General features: G+C 46.7%; 1 protein-coding gene across 2 annotated transcripts in view; it reads right to left on the bottom strand.

Annotated features, from left to right (window-relative positions):
• Positions 1 to 10,759, bottom strand: part of EXT2 (exostosin glycosyltransferase 2) — a 95,578-nt gene extending 84,819 nt beyond the window's left edge. The window contains exons 1-3 of one of the 2 annotated variants that reach the window (XM_037900094.2): positions 10,559 to 10,759; positions 5,683 to 6,248; positions 5,414 to 5,503 (exon numbers count right to left, since the gene is read on the bottom strand). In XM_037900094.2, coding sequence (XP_037756022.1) covers positions 5,414 to 5,503; positions 5,683 to 6,218 — 626 coding nt within the window. In that variant the 5' untranslated portion in view covers positions 6,219 to 6,248; positions 10,559 to 10,759. The remainder of the gene's footprint in view (positions 1 to 5,413; positions 5,504 to 5,682; positions 6,249 to 10,558) is intronic. The other variant, XM_043548416.1, reaches the window with a different exon arrangement.
• Between the last annotated feature and the right edge of the window lie 9,366 nt (positions 10,760 to 20,125).

Raw genomic sequence — 20,125 nt, 5'->3', positions numbered from 1 at the left:
AATTTGAACTCTAGTGTATTACACATTTGCTATTCCTGACTGAGCTTTGAAATATGCTAGTAGAGAGAGACCACCTTTCAGTCCCCACTTCACTCCAGTGGCCAAGTGGCACAATGAATGCGTTGCCCTAATTCAGGAAATCCTGGATTCAACTTCTTTCAGTCAGCCTTCCTGAACAGTTCATTACACCCAGTCATTCACTACAGAACGCTTGAAATTGTCGTAGGGATACTGGGTCTGCTCAAATTACCGTATAAAGTAATTTACATTGTGGAAAAATATGTATTTTTCCAATTCCAGTTCCACCCATTTTCTGGAGAAAAGAAGCAGAACATGACATACCACTGTACTAGGCAGTACTGAAAGAATCCTGAGGAGCAGCATTCATTGTCTGGAACGATTAAGATGATTATGGATAGTAGCCATATTGCCTCAAGCTGGGGTATTGTCAGAGTTCACTAGCTAAGCAGGGATACGTCTTGTCAGTACTTGAATGGGAGACACCCAAAAAATGCCAGGGTGCAACAGGAAGCAATACTGATGATTCATGAGGTGGCTCTTGTCATAATATAAAGGGAAGGGTAACCACCTTTCTGTGCACAGTGCTATAAAATCCCTCCTGGCCAGAGGCAACATCCTGTTACCTGTAAAGGGTTAAGAAGCTCAGCTAACCTGGCTGGCACCTGACCCAAAGAACCAATAAGGGGACAAGATACTTTCAAATTTGGGGGGGGGGGGGGGGAGGAGGCTTTTTTCTGTGCTCTTTGTTTACGTGTTTGTTCTCTCTTGGGACTGAGAGAGGCCAGACAGAAATCCATCTTCTCCAACCCATCCTAATCCAAGTCTCCAATATTGCAACCAATACAGGTAAGACAGGCAAGGCGGATTAGTTTATCTTTTGTTTTATGTGAATTTTCCCTGTGTTAAGAGGGAGGTTTATTCCTGTTTTCTGTAACTTTAAGGTTTTGCCCAGAGAGAGATCCTCTGTGTTTTGATTCTGAATACCCTGTAAAGTATTTTCCATCCTGATTTTACAGAGATGATTTTTACCTCTTTTTTTTTTTTTTTTTTTTTAAATAAAACCCTTCTTTTAAGAACCTGACTGATTTTTCTATTGTTCCAAGATCCAGGGGTTTGGGTCTTTGATGATTTTGTAACCAATTGGTTAGGATATTATTCTCAAGCCTCCTCAGGAAAGGGAGTGTGTAGGGCTTGGGGGAAAGACATCTCCAAGTGGTCTCTTTCCCTGTTCTTTGTTTAAAACGCTTGGTGGTGGCAGCATACTGTTCAAGGATAAGGCAAAGTTTGTACCCTGGGTAAGTTTTTAACCTAAGCTGGTAAGAATAAGCTTAGGGGGTCTTTCATGCAGGTCCCCACATCTGTACCCTAGAGTTCAGAGTGGGGAAAGAACCCTGACAGCTCACTTGCTTGGAATTAGCACCAAACTAATTCCTTAGCATGGTGTTTGGAGATGCTGTCTTTCATGTTTGATGTAAAACTAAGCTTGCAGATTACTCTCAAAGACTATTATTTTTCATCAGAGCAAGGTGTCCTGGTCAGATTCCAATAAAATAACTGCTTTAATAACCTTGAAGTTTCAAAAGGATGCTTCACTGCCTGTCCTAAACAGTAGCGTGGAGTTGTTCTGTGCTATTAAAAAGCTACCACCCTTTACTCCAGATATCGCTGCACTGCAGTGGTGATGAAAGCAAAATATATTTAGTTTGTGAAGTGCTTTGACAGTTCTGAGTTCAAGACGAAAGGCGCTATAGAAATACAAGAGATTTTGAACTTGCAGTTCTGTATAGGTAATCAAACCCAAACATACCAGCACTGGCTAATTAGATATTACATAGAAAGAGGCTATTTGAGCACAGGATGAAAAATTAAAAAGGTTCTGAGTGAGAATTCAGGTTCCAAAGCCAGAGTGTTTATTTTGGATTGCAATGCCTCACCTTTAGTCACTGTGTGTCGAATGTTGCTGTGACTATTTCCCACCCTTCAAATTTCATGTTCCTGGTCTCATTCACATTAATTCAATTGCAAGGCAAGGAATGAAAAATTGGATTTGGCTCATGTCTTGCTCCTCTCGCGTTTTTACACCCAGGTTATTTTTATCCCTTAATGAGAAAACTGCAACCAGAGTGTTTTAATTGGATCCGGTGCATGACATGACGGCACTTCATCAGCCTTGAGAAAGCAGGTGTGCATCACACAGACTTTTACCAAAATAAACCCACAGGAACCAATACCAGTTAAATAACTCCACTCAGATTTTCATCATGCAGTGCAGTAAGAGAATCAAGATATTAACCTCTAGAGTACTGAAGACAAGTAGTCTTTAAATTGCATTGAACTAAAGATGAGTGAACATGTTCTCTTTTTCCTCCCTTCCACCCCACCCTAACCTCTTCCCAGTCATTGATCGCTTTTTTCACTTCAAAAAGTATAAAAAACTGTCTACATTCCCATCTGCTGTAAGTTTTCTTGTTCATGTCCCATACTTACTCTGGAGCATCACCAGTTCTCTCCCCAGTCTTGTAAACCCACCCTCCTAAACATCAGTGCTGGGATGTAAATAGCCGTTAAAAAAGTCACCGTGTAACCGATTAAAAATTTATCGGTTAAACGTTTAACCGGGAAACTAGGAGTGCGGAAGGTGCTTTAGCACCCCCATGTTTTACACAGCCCCCTGCTGCCAGAATCCCTCCCGACTGCCAGGCCCTGGGGCAGCAGTAGAGTCCTGGGCTCCAACCAGCTGCAGAGTTTAATTGTTAACCGAAACCGATAAGACTGATGCTTACCGGTTAAACTTTTACATCCCTAATGAGTGCCCAATTCAACACTTAATTCAAGAACTAACAGCAAGGAGGCAGGCTACCTGGGGACTTGTTAGGTAGGGTTTCCTTCTACAGACTAGGTTTAGGTTTACCCCAAGAAAAAGTTCTGAATTGCCTTGTCTCCCAGCTAATGGAAAACTTTCTTCATCCCTATGATAGCAACCACTATATTACCTGATAAAAAATTCTCAGGAGAGTCTGTTTTCCAGGCATTAAGGCTAGAAGACTACATATTCTACAACACTGTCAGCAAAGCAGTTTCTGCACCAATTAAAACACATTACTTAGTACTGACAACCCATGTTTCCATCTTCAAGGTCATGAAATCAAAAGCTTTTAAGCTGCCTTCTGGAAATTCTGATATTGGTTTTAAAGCTCTAACAACAACAACAAAAAACTAGTGAGGTAACCTAGGTAAAAATTTTCCAGCTACAGGAATACCATAAAAGACATCACTACTCTCCTCTGCGCAAAAGGTCTTATTTTACCCAGATTAACGTTCAGCACTGAATCAACACAACATATTTGTCATATTTCATGAACCTTACAATGCACTGTTTTGGGGCCACATACCAGAGTTGGTACATGCCAAAGAAATAAAGTAGACTCTCTTTGCAAGCTTCCCAGACAGCACCAATGTATACTTTAATGTTGACCTGCTGCACTCCTAGGAAGTCTAGTCCTAGAGCCTTACAGAGACTACTAATGCACTTCATTCTTGACCTTCAACTCTGTACAGCTGGTCTTGTTAGATCTGAACTGAGGTCTTCAAAAGTGAAAGCCTCGTGTAATAACGCCTACCACTCAGGCTCTCTGAAGATATTCTGACTACAAACAAATGTGTCACTGATGGCAAGTTTTACCAAAATGGAGAGTCACGATTTGTTACATAGGACTCATGACTTTCTGTTGCAACAAAGCAGTTTCTTTCACTCTTGTCTGATCCTGTTCCCCCTGTAACTAATAGATCTCAGAGGATTCAGAACTACCTGACTTCTCCCAGTAGTATGGCATATGCTTAAAACAAACACCTACTGAAATAATATATTTCCTGTGTTTGAAGTCCAAGACACACAAGGTCAATTTCAAATGGATGCCTGATACAAAAGAGGTTAATAAAACAAAGTTGTGAAGCACATAGTAAATCTATTGCATTAATTCAACAGATCTATTCCTTTCATAGGTACCGTTGCTATTATATATTATGTACCAAAACAGAGCATTCCATTAAACAGAATACAAATGAAATGAAAACCTCTCAAAATGATAGAACTTAAGAGAACTCGAGTGTGAGAGTGAGAGAGAAGTTACATGTTTAACTAGTTTTGACTGTAAAAGAATTATGCTTGACTGCCCTCTTCAGGCCAAGTTTGTGTCAAATGCACCTAACATATTTTGGTTTTTCCTTTTCTGACTGCAACTACAGTTTAAGATCAGTCAAGTCACTCCAAGAAGTATACTGAACACTGCAGAGAAATTCTACTCTGTTTTGGAATAAAAAGATAATCTGTTGCCTATGTTGCAAACAAACCAAGATCTAAAAATCCAGCCACATTCTGCCTCTCATGCTATCATCGGTAGTAAAGATCCTGTAATCATATTTTAGCCAGAATTTTGCTGATCATGTGGCAGAAGAGGTCCATCTTGCTCTCTAATCGCTGTATTGGTTTTGTAAGGCCTACTGCATGTGGGTCAGTGAAGCAAAAAGATTTACTTTTTTAAGCTTAATATAGTTGGAAATTTCTTCCCTTTCCCATATTTCTTCCTAAAGTGTCTGTTCTTTATTATACCTAAGTTCTTCATACCCTTGTTCCCTCTTTTCCCCTTCCCAGAATGCCTGTAGAGGAACCTACCCTACAACTAACAATTAAGATAAGAGTTCAAAACTACTAATTTCCTGGCAGTAATTTTCAAAATGCACAAACCAGAGAAGGATAGAGAAAACCAACAGTATTAAAGTCAGCGATAAATTACTCGATCAGTGTAATTCCTGAAATCTCTCACACACACACACAACAAATCAAGTTCTGGTGTCAAAATCATCACATTCAATGCTGAGTCAGCTAGAATGGCAATACTGTTTCTTTTGAATACAAAGCAGAAGCAGCCAAACTTTGCCCAGCAGAGGCAGCTAGAGAGAAGCCCAAGAATGGCTCCTAATTTGAATTAAATGGAACACACTTGGTCATTCTTCATCTTCACTAAGATGAACCCTGTGGAGGCTACAGGTCTAAGCACAGAATGCTTCACCTTGATCAGAGGAGCCTAGCAGCTCAGATCAAGATGGAGCATTGATAGCTGCAATATTACCATGAGCCACACTCCCTGTGAATGTAAGGATGAGCAACATTGTAGAATGCCATGGGCAAACAGTTGTCCTCTCAACTTAAAGAAGCTAGACAGTCCATCTCCTATCAAAACAGGGTAAGGCATATTCCACCTATTTAAGACTCAGGAATTGTAGCATTTGCATTGGGACTACCAAGAGTTCTGAGCCCCATTTCCTCTTTAAAGACATTTTATCCTACACACACCGCCCTCCAACATACTCAAAGAAGCAGCATGATGCCTACCTATCTCTGGGAACATCCAGTGCTGTGTTGTAGTCAGGTGGCCCCCCAGGTAGCATGTTGAACAGCAGATGGTTTGTGCCTCGATCCCACCTAAAGAGAAGAAATCATTAAAGCCAGTTAGACAGCTGTTCCCTGAGATATGGATGCCAGACTCTCCCAAATTCTGATCTCAGCTCTGACCAGGGCTCACTGCAGAACTTTTCCCATCACTAACCTTAACCTTTCCAGCTCTAACTTTATGATTCACACAGTAAGGTTTCTGTAGGTACCTGGATAACTGTGCCAAGGCTTGAGCAGTTTCCTTGATGCGGAGCGTGTTCTGGTTCAGCACATCTATGGACGGCACAAAGAGGCAGGCCCGGTTGACATCATCTGTGTAGAAGTCACTGTCAGAGATAGCAGTCAGCAGCTCGTTGTACTCCCGAGAGATAGTGTTGCTAACCAGCATCCCATACTCATCCACATATTTCTTCAGTGAATAGATATAGACCTTGATCTTGTTTTTGGGGTTGAAGCCACAGCGATAGACATCAAAGCAGGTGTGCATCCTACAGCTGAGGTCTCCCCGTTCTGGGATGGGGCTGTCAGCAGGAAGCTTGACTAGAGGCACATCATGGACACTGCGCTTCTCCACTGTCCAGTCACTGGATGACTCAATGGAGTGTGGCCAGAACTGGAACATACCTGTGGCTATAAGGCCAAGCAGGACAATGGAAAAAAGTGTGATGTAGTAGATGCGGTGCTTGGTCTTCATTCTTGGGATGAGGGCTGGACCCCGGGTGTTATATTTGGCTGACGCACACATAATGGAACTAGCCACTTCTACCTCGTGTCTCTAAAGGATGGGGAGACAAATGCACAAGGTAAGAACAGGGACAATTTTAAGTGTGATAGAAGAGACACAGGTATCACAAAGAACAGGAACGGCAGGGCAGAAATATATTCAGCTCCCTTTTGGGAAGGCTCCTTTGCCTCAGAGGATTGTACTGACATTCTTCAGATATTCATGTCTTCCATTGGAATGTCAGGTGCTTGCTACCCTCTGTTTCAGGGATGACACTTGGAAGCACCAACACGAAACAGGTACTTGCTGGGACCAACAAAAGCATACTGGGGCCACAGACCAACATCCTTATAAAATAGTTCAACCAAACTGTTAGCAACCATCATGTCAGAATAACAAAAGGGCCTGAGCTTTAGAAAAAAATAAAATCAGATAGATAGGAAAAGTCATTCTATAGGTCCCACCCAGTCCATCTCCCAGAGTGTTCCCAATGTACGTTTCCTAGTATTGTGTGCTCAAGGATTGAGGAAAGGCAGTTAAATCTACATTAAGTATATAAACTGAGGGAGCAGGGGAATGTCCAATGCCAAACTCAACCTTATTCAACTCTGATTAATGGGTATGTGTCATTGACACCCAGCTTTGGGCAAATAAAGAGTATCATACAGGACTCGCAATCAAGGTGCAGTCACTAATCTAGGGTGCGTTGTAAAAAAAAAAAAAAAAAAAAAAAAAGTCTACAGTAATCCTGTATAAACATCACCGGTCCACCCTGTGTGGACTAGAAAGATACTAAAGTACTTTTTGTAAGAGTAGGTGATTGCCCTGGTGTTCTTGGCAAATGTGCTCTTCCGCCCAAGTGCAGCATCAGCTGGTGTTCTCCCAACACTGAAGAGGCACTTCAGTAGTGCTATGTGTATATCCCTGTGAAATACTTTGGGATGAAAAGCACAATATGAATATAAAAAACATTAACTGTAGCTGGGGACTGATAGTTTCCAGGACTGATCATGTAGGTTAGTTTTTGTGCTTTTAAAATTCTGGTTACTAAACAAAGCCAACTTGTAAACTTCAGGGTGAAGGAACAGCAACTCGAGAGAGACACATAACCAAACTATGTTTGTTACATATATAGGGTGTTTTGGTTTTTGGGTTCCAACATAGCTAGAACTCAAAACTTCTCACAATAAGGAAACTGATCATGGCTCCAATTTGTAAACTGTTCAGCAGCAAATTTTTGCAACATGTTATCAGTGCTTTGCTCCACTAGAGCATGGCTGACAATCATATATTCTTCCTTTTGTGGAAAAGTGTAGAGGGCCATTTTTGAGAACTGAAAGAGAAATTTAATGGGCAAATGTTAGCCAGACAGAAATTATACAAACAACAACAAACCACCACCACCAAACATGAAGAAATAGAAGAGTATGTCAAAAACAACAGTTTTTACCAGAGAACGTTGGGACAGAGGTTGTTTGCAACTTGAAGTGATATCTTGCTCTGCTGCATAAGTGCTGTTTTATACACCACTTAAGGAGTTTTCAACTTTTAATGCTTCAGGTCAAACTAGGTTCACATTCTGATTTCAATTAAATAGTTTTGCCAGCCTACTGATGAACACTCAGCAGATAAAAGACTGAAGTCATAGTGTAGCCAGGAAAAGAACAGGAATTTCACAGTATTACTGTCAGTATTATAGCCCAAGATCTTCTATGTTTCTTCTGCCTTCTAGTCAACTTATTCCCTCACTCCCCCCGCTGGAATCATCTGATTTATCACAGATATCATACATTTGTGACAGGCTCTTGAGTCACTGAGAAAGACTGCTTTTTCCCTCAGTCTCAGACAAGGAACTATTTATTCATTTTTACACACTGCATAATTAATCTCTAGAACTCACTGCCACCAGATAAAGGCAAAGTACTTAAAAGTATTCAAAAAGGAATTAGACATGTATAGGATAATAAGAATTAACACAGTTACATTAGAAACCATTGAAAAAAATTAAGAAAAAATATTAGCCTCTCTGTTTCAGGGCATCAAGGATAAAATATCAATTATTAGGAAGAAGCTTCCCCTATCAACAGGCTATCCCATAACCATTCATGAACAGACCCTTTAATTGAATTTCCCCTAACTCTAGACTTCCTAGGCATTACAGGGTTGCTTCCATCTTCCTCTGAAGCAAGCGGTACTTGTTTCTACTAGATGGATACTAGTTTAGACAGACCTCTGGTCTGATTCAGCTTCGTATTTCCCTCCCATGTTCCTAAAAACTATGAACCTTGAGTTGAGTGTGGGAATGAGTTTCTGGAGAATTCTCAGATTACAATTTTAGAAAATTGTTAGGTTAGAACCCCTTATCACTCTCAAGTTGTCAAAGAACAGGCCTAGCACTAGCCTGGTTAGCCCAGAAAGCCTTGGTTAAAATCAAACTTCTCCACAAAAGCATTTCACACTTCAAGACTCCACACAGAGATGCATCCATACAAGAAAAGTTGAGGGAGCGGAATGACACTTCAGCAGTACTGAGAAACACTAACAGGAGAATTGAAAGTAAGTGGGTGATAGGTCCCCTCCCTCAGTGATTTCTCGTGCACCTCCCAACACAAGATTTAAAATCAGTTTCAATCCATATTAACAACAGAGGGTAAAAGAGATGTGGTTTAGGGTCCGCCCACATGTAATAAGAAAAAAGAAAAAAAATCTTTAAAATAATAGGAATTATGGCTAGACAAGTGCCTTACTTCAGTACAAGTTTTCAGAGGAGCACAGCATCTGAACAGTGAATCCTCCCCTTATGCGAGTCCCAGTTTCTCCCCACAGTCACAGATACAGCACACCACAAGATCCATTGTCTACAGCCAAGCTCTGCGATACAACCGTATTTGCTCCAATCCCTCAGACAGAGACAAACACCTACAAGGTCTCTATCAAGCATTTTTAAAACTACAATACCCACCTGCTGAAGTGGAAAAAAAAGACTGACAGAGCCAGAAGAGTACCCAAAAGTCACCTACTACAGGACAGGCCCAACAAAGAAAATAACAGAATGCCACGAGCTGTCATCTTCAGCCCCCAACTAAAACCTCTCCAGCGCATCATCAAAGATTTACAACCTATCCTGAAAAATGATCCCTCACTCTCACAGATCTTGGGAGACACACTAGTCCTTGCTTACAGACAGCCCCCCAACCTGAAGCAAATACCCACCAGCAACCACACACCACTCAACAAAAACACTAACCCAGGAACCTATCCTTACAACAAAGCCCGATGCCAACTCTGTCCACATATTTATTCAAGTGACACCATCGTAGGACCTAATCACACTAGTCACACCATCAGGGGCTCGTTCACCTGCACATCTACCAATGTGATATATGCCATCATGTGCCAGCAATGCCCCTCTGCCACGTACACTGGCCAAACCGGACAGTCTCTATGCAAAAGAATAAATGGACACAAATCTGACATCAGGAATCATAACACTCAATAACCGCTAGGAGAACACTTCAACCTCTCTGGCCACTCAGTAACAGACTTAAAGGTGGCAATTTTGCAACAGAAAAGCTTCAAAAACAGACTCCAAGGAGAAACTGCTAAGCTTGAATTAATATGCAAACTAGATGCCATTAACTTGGGTTTGAATAGAGACTGGGAGTGGCTGGGTAATTACACATATTGAATCTATTTCAATAAGTTAAATATCCTCACACCTTCTTGTCAACTGTCTAAATGGGCCATTTTGATTATCACTACAAAAGTTCTTTTCTCCTGCTGATAATGGCTCATCTTAATTAATTAGCCTCTCACAGTTTGTATGATAACTTCCAACTTATCCGAGTGTGTGTGTGTGTGTGTGTGTGTGTATATCTTACTATATGTTCCATTCTATGCACCCAATGAAGTGGGCTGTAGCCCACCAAAGCTTAGTCTCTAAGGTGCCACAAGTCCTCCTTTTCTTTTGGCGGATACAGACTAACACGGCTGGTACTCTGATACCTGTCAGAAATGTAAGGGAGCAAGGGGCTGAACGCCTCCGGCTGGCGATGCACACCCTGAACGTGTTCTCCCGCCTGCCCTGCCAGGCCGCTGGACACATCAGTCCCCGCCCGCCCGGTGACAGGCCTCCTCCTGCCTGGCTTGGAGCTGGCTGCCTCCCTGAGCCGCTCGGCCAGCCCGCCCGTTCCCCCTTGTCCCTCCCGGCGGCAGAGGCGCAGGCCCCCGGAGCTGGGGCTGCGCGGCCGCGAGGCTCATCGCTCTCCGCCGCCCGCCCGCCCGGCCAGGAACGCCAGGGCCCGGCCCCCAGCCAGCAGCCCGGCTCCCTGCCCCCAGCTCGCTCCCCGGCCTGGCCTCACCTCAGCCAGCAGCGGCGCAGGCTCACGGCCTCATGTCAGACCGAGCGGCCCCGTCCAGCGGCAGGGCCGGGGCGCTGGGCCGGCGCTCGGAGCAGCTGCCGGCGCAGAGCTAACTACCCAGCCGCCGGGCCAGGGCTCAGAGCGCATGCGCGGGAGGGAAGATTCCCCGCGCATGGCAGCTACTGTCACAGCCACCTGTGTCTGCAACCTGACGTGGGTGGGTGCGCACGCGCAGTAAGAGTACCTCGCTGGCCCCGTGGAGAAGCCGCATGTGGCTCTGCGTCTGCCCGCGCCTACTCCAGGGCCGGGAGGCGGCCCCGACGCACCGGAACCGGCGGCGGTTGGGTTGGACGTCGCCGGGTGTCGCTGTCTGGCAGCAATTCTGTATGGCGCAAGAGTTGGGGGACACGGCTGGGGCCAGCGGAGATCAGAGGGGCGGGATAGCTCAGTGGTGTGAGCAATGGGCTGCTAAACCCAGGGGTGTGAGTTCAATCCGTGAGGGGGCCACTGAGGGATCTGGGGGCAAAAATTGGGGCGTGGTCCTGCTTTGAGCAGGGGGTTGGACTAGATGATCTCCTGAGGTCCCTTCCAACTTTGATATTCTATGATAGGGGTACAGGGTTGCCGAGTCCCCAGGAATTAAAGATTATGGCATGTGATTAAATCTCCAGGAATACGTCCAGCCGAAAGTGGCAACTCTACAGGGTGACCAGGTGTCTGACTTTCGACCAGAACACTCCGTTGAAAAGGGACCCTGGCGGCTCTGGTCAGCACCAAGGACTGGGCCGTTGAAAGTCCCTACTAGCAGGTCCAGCACCTAGGCGAGGTGGTCGCTCGCTGGCCCCGCCCCAAGCACCGACTCCACACTCCCATTGGTCGGGTGAGAGCAGTGTGCTGTGGAGCCTCCCACTTGCCTAGGAGCCAGACCTGCTGGCTGCTTCCAGGGTGCAGCGTGGTGCCCCAGGTCAGGCAGCCAGCCTGCCTTAGCCTCACTGACTGGGAGCTGCCCGACCTTGACCCCAGCCCTAAGCCCCCCCAAACCCAGAGCCCTGTCCTAAACCCCAGAGCCCATATCTCCAGCCGGAGCCCTCACCTCCCCTCCTGCATCCCAATTCCTTGCCCCAGCCCAGAGCCCCGTCCCGCACCCTGAAACCCCTCATTTCTGGCCCTACCCCAGAGCCTACACCCCCATTTAGAGCCGTCACCCACTCCCAGGGAAAGTGAGTGAGGTTGGGGGAGAGTAAGTCACCGAGGGAGAGGGAATGTAGTGAGCAGGGAGGAGGGGGTGCCTTGGGGAAGGGGTGTGGCTAAGGTGTTCAATTTTGTGCCAATAGAAAGTTGGCAACCTACAACCCTAGGCATGGCTGGTGGTGGTGGCAGCAGGGATGGGGACATGGCTGGTGGTAGGGATTGGGGGTGGTTGATGGTGGTGTCAGGAATGGTGATGGGGCTGGGGATCAAGGGCACGGTTGGTGGTGGAGGTGGGGATTGGGGGCAATGGCTGATGGTGGGATTGGGGGGCATGACTGGTGGGGATTGGGGGCATGGCTGGGGAGGACTCAGGGGCATGGCTGGTGGGGGATTGGGGCATCGATTGGGGGTGGGGTGGTGGGGTTCGGGGGGCACTGCTGGTCCTAGCTGTGGAGAGGATGGTGTGGTTGGTGTTGCCCAGGTCAAGGGTTAGGGAGACACCATTGGTGCCACCTGCCCACATAGCTCTAGCTCCACAGGGGACCCTACAGCTACAGAATCATTTCCAAGTTCTGTGGTACACTATCAAGTTAAGGCTCACCATTAGGAGGATCACGTCCTGACATCGTGTTACATAAGGGGGTGATGACATCGCAATGCAATGACATCTTTGACATGAGGTCAGAGGCCTGTGGCATGCAGATGTTCTGATAAGATGTAACTGAGTTGTGTAACCAGGTGATAACATTACAGTGTACTGTGATAACATTCTGGCTCAATGTTGTGTTCCATCATGTTGTTTATTTTCCACAAGGTACCAGTGTTATAAATATGGCCACAATCATTCATATGGTATCTGGGGCTCAGATTGGGTGATGTTCAGCATTAAAAGCTCACGCCCCTCTCACTAGAGCAAAAGGAGTAACTCCTTCAGCTGTAAGTAAGAAACAGACTGTAATACACACTGGAGAGTCTGGTGCATATGATCCCACACACAAAGCTGGTGCACCTCACTAAGCATTGTGCGCAAACAGAAAAAGATACTATGATACCTACAAAAAACTTGACAGTGGTTAGGCCACTGGTGTGCCGAGACCACAGCCTCTCATGCTGATCAATATTGCCTCATTATTTCCTTGTACACCCTCATCTGTCTTTCGGTATCCATCTGTTAGTCTCTTGTCTTATACTTAGATCAGGGGTGGGCAAACTTTTTGGCCCAAGGGCCACATCTGGGTGGGGAAATTGCATGCAGGGCCATGAAGGTAGGGCTGGGGCAGGGGGTTGGGGTGCGAGAGGGAGTGTGGGGTGTGGGAGGGGGTGCGATGTGCAGGAAGGGGCTCAGGGCAAAGGGTTGGGGCAGAGGAGGGGTGCAGGGTGTACGAGGGGGCTCAGGGCAGGGGGTTGGGGTGCAAGGGGGTGCAGAGTGCGGGAGGGGGTTGGGGTGCAGGAGGGGTGTGGGGTGTGGCAGGGGGCTCAGGGCAGGGGGGTGGGGTGCAGGATGTGACAGGGGGTTGGGGTGCAGGCAGGGGGCTCAGGGCAGGGAGTTGGGGGGGGTGCAGGAGGGATTCGGGCTGCAGCCCGGCGCCGCTTACCTGGAGCAGCTCCGGGGTGGCAGCGGTGCGCACCAGGGCCAGCTCCCTGCCGGCCCTGGCCTAGCACTGCACGGCTCTGCTCCGGGAAGCGGCTGGCACCATATCCCTGCGGCCCTTGGGGTGGGGAGGGGGCAGAGAGCTCCGTGCGCTGCCCTTGCCTGTGGATTCCACACCCAAAGCTCCCATTGGCCGCGGTTCCCCGTTCCCAGCCAATGGGAGCTTCAGGGGAGGTATCCACAGGCAAGAGCAGTGCACGGAACCCTCATTGTTGCCTTTTTGATGGCTGGGGGCAGCTTCTACATCCATCTGATCATCATGTGCTGCTGCTCTCTTCTCCCAAGCCTGGCCCAAGCCAACCACTCCAGTTTAGGATTTTGCTGCAGGCTGTGCTGCTTCCTTCAGGTGGTATAGTGCAGGGAAGCTGCTTTCCCTAGGTGGTGAGACTGGGTCTTTGACTGCAGTACTGCTGTATTCAGCTACTCCACCTACACTGAAGAGGGAAATGAATCATGAGGCAGCTGGATGTTGGATGCACGGGAGTGGAGATGGCTGTGCGAAGATGTATAATGTACATTGTTTATTTCCGTCGGGTAGGAAGTCCTGGTGTCCATCTTAGTGGGAGCAGTCAGACTTAAGGCAAGAGTGAAAAGCCTGGATTGGGCCAAAAACAATTAAATTAAATCTCATTGTGAATTTAAAACTGAAACATCAATGGGAGTGTGTTAAGAGCGAGACAGAGCAATGAGCGCTCCTGATGAAGTAAGAGATTGATCGTGGCCAATGGATCCCTTCCTGGATTCTCAGCCAGGTGCACTGCCAATTAACATCATCATTCTACTTAAACCGCCTGCCTAGGTGCTCAGAAACCATAGCAATAGGCAATGCCTAGACTGGAGAGATTAGAAATCTGTCCATTACCATGGTATCCACATGTCATTTCTAAACATTCCAACAGCACAGTGATGGGTCTCATATGAAAACTCAGATGGACAGATCCTTCCTCCCTCCACCACAAATAAGATCAGGAGACAATGTGACATAATTAAAACCTAACTGAAATTTCAAAAGAGGGTTTTACATTTTACAAAAATTGTTTTAAATGGATAAAACCAAATGGATATGTATGCGAGCCACAGGGGATTTGACACACAAAGGAGGAAAAGGGATTGTGGCTGAGAGGGCCAGTAATGTATCTGAAGTCACAAGAGGTCATAATAGAAAACATAATTTTTTTTTTTAAGTTTGAGAGCTCTTTCAACTGTGGAGTGAGATAAACAGACCTGGATTGAGGGTGGAACAAGCTCTGAATCATAGGGCAAAGGGCTCCCCTCCTAACATCCTAAAGTGGGGGGAGGGGATTGCTAAAAGTTAGCAGGTGTCAGAGCACAGACATCTGTTGGGATGAGGTTCAAAGGATGAGGATTTTGAAAGAATGATTATTGTTATTTATTTACGATTAACCAAGTGCTGGATACCACAGACATATGATGAGAAGCTGCCCCAAGAAGCTTTAAAATCTCCATGAACATGGGATGCTACAAAACCCAAGAAAACAGTCAGTGATGTTTAGCCCATGTCTGGATAGTTTGCTATTTTAAATTATCGCATTGATGCTTCCTTGATGGAAGGACTTGAGCAGGTGTGGGGCACAAGAGTTTATGTTTTATCAAATTTGCAGACCAGAATTGCCTTAGTGGATTCCTTGGAAATAAGAAAAAGTACTAGCCTAAGGATGCTCTGGCAATTTTCCAGAAGCCTAATGGCAGCTTTAGTTTACAGAAAACAGTGCAGACTGCAGGCATCCTCTTCTTTAATCCAGAGTGGTATGCCACAGGGACTCCGGTACCAGCATGCAATGCATCAGTTTGTTCAGAAGCAGAAGACCAAAACACACAAGGCTGAATTCAGCCTTGGCATAAGTGGGCACATCTGTACTGAAGTCAATGGAAATTGCATGCACTTACACCACTAATGAAGCTGGTCCCCTCTGTCCCCTCTGATTAAAGCAGAGGGCAGAGGCTGGCCATATTTGCTTGCCCCCGCCCTCCCCCAACCGCACTCTAGCTCTTTGCCCCACTCCCTGCATTAACCCCACTACAGCAGGGTGCTGTCAGAAACACTCTTCTGAAATGCATGGGCTGGATTCAGTTCACCTCACCTGCTTTGCGCTTTTCTATGCTGTTGCTGGCTGGATTGATTGGTTGGTTTTCACAGTGCCGCACGGGACGGCATTCAGGGGGACAGCAGGAAAATCCCAGCTCGGTCCTAGCTATGGTTTGCTTGGCTCATGCCCTTGGGGCTTGTGCCGCTTGCCAACGCCAGCCTGTTGCATGACAGCACCTCGGTGGACCGGCAGGCAGCAGCCGCTCGTGGCAGCCCCTGTCGCAGCGTTACGCCAAACCATGCTGGGGCCTGTGTTCCAGGAGACCGGCCCATGGCGGGCGCCACCCACGCGACACAGTGGCTGGGACTTGGCGAGAACCGCCCTGTCGGCCAAGGCGGGTACTACAGTCCGTGCTGCGGCGTACGCGGCTCGCTGCGGCTAGGAGTCAGCGGGCGGATCCCACCGGGCGGGTCACGGCGAGCTCAGCGGAGCAGCGGCGTTGCCGCTGGGACTAGAAGGCGGCGGGGGAGGGCTGCCTGCAGGGGCTCCTGGTCTGGAAGAGTCGGGCTGGGAGGAGGTGGAGGACTTCCCTCCTGGTGCAGGAGCGATGAGCTGGGGAGGAAGCCTGCAGGGGGTAAATGCGCCACCGCGAGAGTCAGGCTGGTCCCTGGTGTGATCTGTGAGGTGCTCTGCGGGAGCCTGGGCGGTTTGTGTTTGTCCTACAAGAGAGCCAGTGTTTTCCTGAGCAGCACCCCGCTTAGCTGCTGCTGGCCCCGCTTCTGGATAAGAAAGAAAACACCAGACCTGGCACCCCCACCTGTTTTGATGTTTTTGCTCTTTATTTTTCCTTTCTTCTTTCTCCTGGCATGATGTGACATGGCCATGGCCACTCAGTGGGGGGGGGGGGGAACACACCTCCCTCTTTTCTTAGTTTTTCAAGATTTGGGTTTTCTTTTCCATTATCTTTAATGTTCCTCCTTTGTCGCCTTCTGGCTGGACAATACATGGATACAACTTATTTTGTGTAAACATCTGCTTTGGGAATAGCCCCTCCCCGCTGTAAGCAGTACTTTAAAATGTAGTACAGGTCATGAGCCTACTAGTCTCTAAACATTCATAACCACAGTCTGTATATCTATCTTATAATGACCGTGGAGTTCAGAACATTACAAGATTTCACTTGACATTTTTATACACAAAAACATTGCATAAACCCAGTTGTTCCAATTGCTTACTTTGGGTGGGGGCGAGTCAGAACCCCTGTCCTCCCCTGGGGGTGTGGCAAGGTGTCCCCAATTTTTTTTTCTGTTAGAATTCTTGTACTTTCAGATTTAGGACTACACCACTACTAACTGTGGGCTGGGACGATGAAGGCAGGAGACGATACAGAACCCTTGCATACAACTGTGTTTTCTATTGTTCTCCAGGCTGTGCTCACCAAGTAGCCAAGCTGCACTCAGTGCAGCTGAGGAGAAAACAAAAATGATTTTATATCACCTTGATGGGTCCCCCTCCCACAAACCTCGGGGCACCCTAGGGCCAGTTCAGGACCCGGAGAAACTTAGCCCAGTCTCTAAGTTTTGGCATCTGATGATAACACCTCATGGGGCAATTCCATCATTCCTAGAGCCCAATGGTGCTCTGGCCATGCCCTCGTCCCCTGACATCATCCCTTCAATAGTTCTGCACCACCTGGGAACGTCCTCTGTGCCAAAGGCATCCCAACTCTGCTAACAAAGGAGGCATTTATTCCACCAGCTTTGTGCTGCCAGAGTGGGGCAAAGCAGGCAGAATGTGGGAGGGACACGAAATGGCTCTCTTGCTCCCTAACCCGATAGCTAAGATACCCAGGTGTTTAAAAGTGTCAGGCTCCTTCCCCTAAAAGCACGTTTCTCCCCTCTGCTATTTTATTGTATCCGTCCTCATCCATTGTTACCTCATGTGTGGTTGCAGTCCTGTGGCACTGCCACGTGAGTGCGAGAGACATTGTGTGGGGCCTGAACCAGTTTTGTAGGGAGTGCCTGGTGCACATGTTGTGTAAAGCCTTTTGGAGCAATCTTAACCCTTACTGTCAAAGGGTTAAGCCCGTTCACCTCAGCGTCTGCAAAAACAAACGTGTCCAAAGCCCACCTTTATGCGCGCGCACCCCCCCTCCCACACACCCCAGTGCTTCCCTGTGGAAAAAGCATCCGAGAAATGCTCTCTCTGCAGTCAGCCCTGTTCTCTGCTATAGGCGCCTCTATGCATAACGTCCCCACTTTTATTTACATTAGCTGTATCTTTACAATATTATCATGTTCTTCAGTTTACGAAACATACACATCAAGCAATCAGGCCACAGTGTCCCCATTGACTTTGATGTATTTGTGACTAGGGTTTTCCCTGTCATTAATTCAGATTTTATTTATTATGACACAAGATGCTTTTGTTTTTAAACCTTCTGTTAAAACGTGCTGTGAGGTTGCCTGTGCATTGATCAAAAGCAATAATTTTCCTCGATTTTAGTTCCATTAATAAATGGAAACAAACAGTACATCCTGAATTGACCATTGCCACTTTTATGAATCGAGCACGGCACCATTCATGTGCTCGGGCTCCGTGCTGACATGAATGTGGTGATCCCTGTGAGCAACAGGACTCATCTGGGTGAATGGTGATTGGATGTGACTGAGCCATAGAAGGGTGAGCTGCGTCTGTGACAAGAACATTGGCTAGTCCATGTGCTGCTGAGGGAAGGGAGGGGAAGGGGACGGAGGTTGCTGAACGCAGCGGGCTGATGGATGCCCATACAGCGCCCGCAGGCACTTCCTCTATCTCTCTGTGCTGTTCCAGGGAGAATAAAATGCATCTAATCAATCGTAGCTGAAAGATTTAAGGAGGCTTTATGGTAGTTTCTTTCCTATAGGAAAATTTGGGAAGTTTTCCACCGAGAAAGAGTTTTGCAAATTAGTAATGGCTAAGTGAAGTAAATGCAAGGAGCCCTTGCTGTTCTGTTTAGCAACCGCAAGAAAGACACGCTATATCTTTTGACAGAGATTTCCCTGGAACTTCAGAAACACTAGCTTTACTAGTTTGTATTCCAGTGGTGTAGCTGAACCAGACAAGTCTGCAGCACGCTGTATTATTTTTAGACTCTTCTAGGTTGCCATTTTTTATCCTGTAAAAACCCTCATCAGCTTCTGGGTAACTGGCCATCAATTTTTACAAATGTGTCAGAGAGTCCAGATTTTTTTTTCGCCCTGCTCTCTCTCCTCTTTTTAAAGCCTGCTGTATACAAGTCTTTTGAGATGGTGGGGTGTGCATGATTTCAATTCGTGCATCAGATTCTTCCATTCACAGATCTTTAGCATCACAAGATGCATTCTTCTGCTGTACACAGCTCTGCTTATCGTCTATTATGGGTGAACTGCCCAAGTACATAGAATTGAAGGCACGGGCAGGCAGAATCACCATAGTGCCTGGTTATGACTCTTCAGTCAGCTCAGCATTCCTTTGCAATATTATATCTCCTCCATGTACAATGGTGCAATGGGTGTGTCAGATTCAGGGATATCGCTACTCAGTGCCGTGACAGCACATTCTCAGAAGCCACTTTAATATAAAGGGAGATCATTGCAAAAGTGAATGACCAATTAACGTAGGGGGGCCATCCCTTCCACTTTTCTTTAGCCCTATGAGGCAGCATAACCACCAAATAAAGGTTCATATTTTGCTTTGAAGCATCTGGTATGGACAACAGTCAGAGATGTAGACTAGATACAACACAGTTCTGTTCCGGTGCAGGAGTCAGGATGTCATAATAGACTGACCATTGGTCTGATCCAGTATTTTAGTTTTCTGTATTCCAACAAAATGGCAACCTCATTGAACTGAGCCTTTTCACTTCCTTAGTCAATGCAATTTTAATCAGTGGCCAAAAAGTTATGCTACTGAGCAGGGTGCATCACATAGACTATATCAAGCCGCATAGACTATATCCCTGTCCCCCCACTTGTTGGGGGAGAAGAAATGTATTGTATAGCCATGACAAAGCCTATACTGGTTGATGTCTATATTCCCACTTGCTGGGGGAGAAGAAATTTATTATATAGTTATGTTGCCAGCACAGAGTGCCCAAGGCAAGCAACAGCTGGGTTCGTTGCCCAGTGTGCGTCGCACCAATGACCACAACGGGGTGGAGAAGCAGAGAGATTTATTTGGAGCTCCAAATAGGGCGCAGGGAGACTGAGCTGTCTCAAGTCCTGCAGCAGTGCAGCAGATTCCAGTATACATTTTATACCTTTGCCTACTTCACTACACAAGCTTATGCAACCAATCACCTGTTGCCCCATACAATACCGTAGCCAATTAGCTAAAGCAGCCAGTTGTGTTTTTCCTCAGTAGCGTTGCCTGAGCCTTGCCTTATTTGGTCCTATTTGTTACCAGTTTTTGCTAAACATTTCTGCCTTCTCTATCTGTTTCCCAGGCCGAAGCTGGCCTTGGCTGGTGAGCCATGTACACACCTGTTTGTGTGCTAGCTTCCTCAGAGTTATGCAGGATCACAGAGGGTTCAAGAAGCAAAGGGACCTTGGTTTATTCAGGCCAAGAGCAGGAGGGCTTCCTCGACACTCGTGGTCTTCCACCCTCCCGAGTTACCTAGTGTAGTGCCCAGTGTCCCCAACAGTTATGACATAGCCT

Source organism: Chelonia mydas, chromosome 6, assembly GCF_015237465.2.
Source record: "Chelonia mydas isolate rCheMyd1 chromosome 6, rCheMyd1.pri.v2, whole genome shotgun sequence".
In the NCBI taxonomy this organism is placed as follows: Eukaryota; Metazoa; Chordata; order Testudines; family Cheloniidae; genus Chelonia; species Chelonia mydas.
The sequence above is the reverse complement of the archived record's forward strand: the minus strand, read 5'-3'. Positions and strand labels throughout refer to the sequence as shown.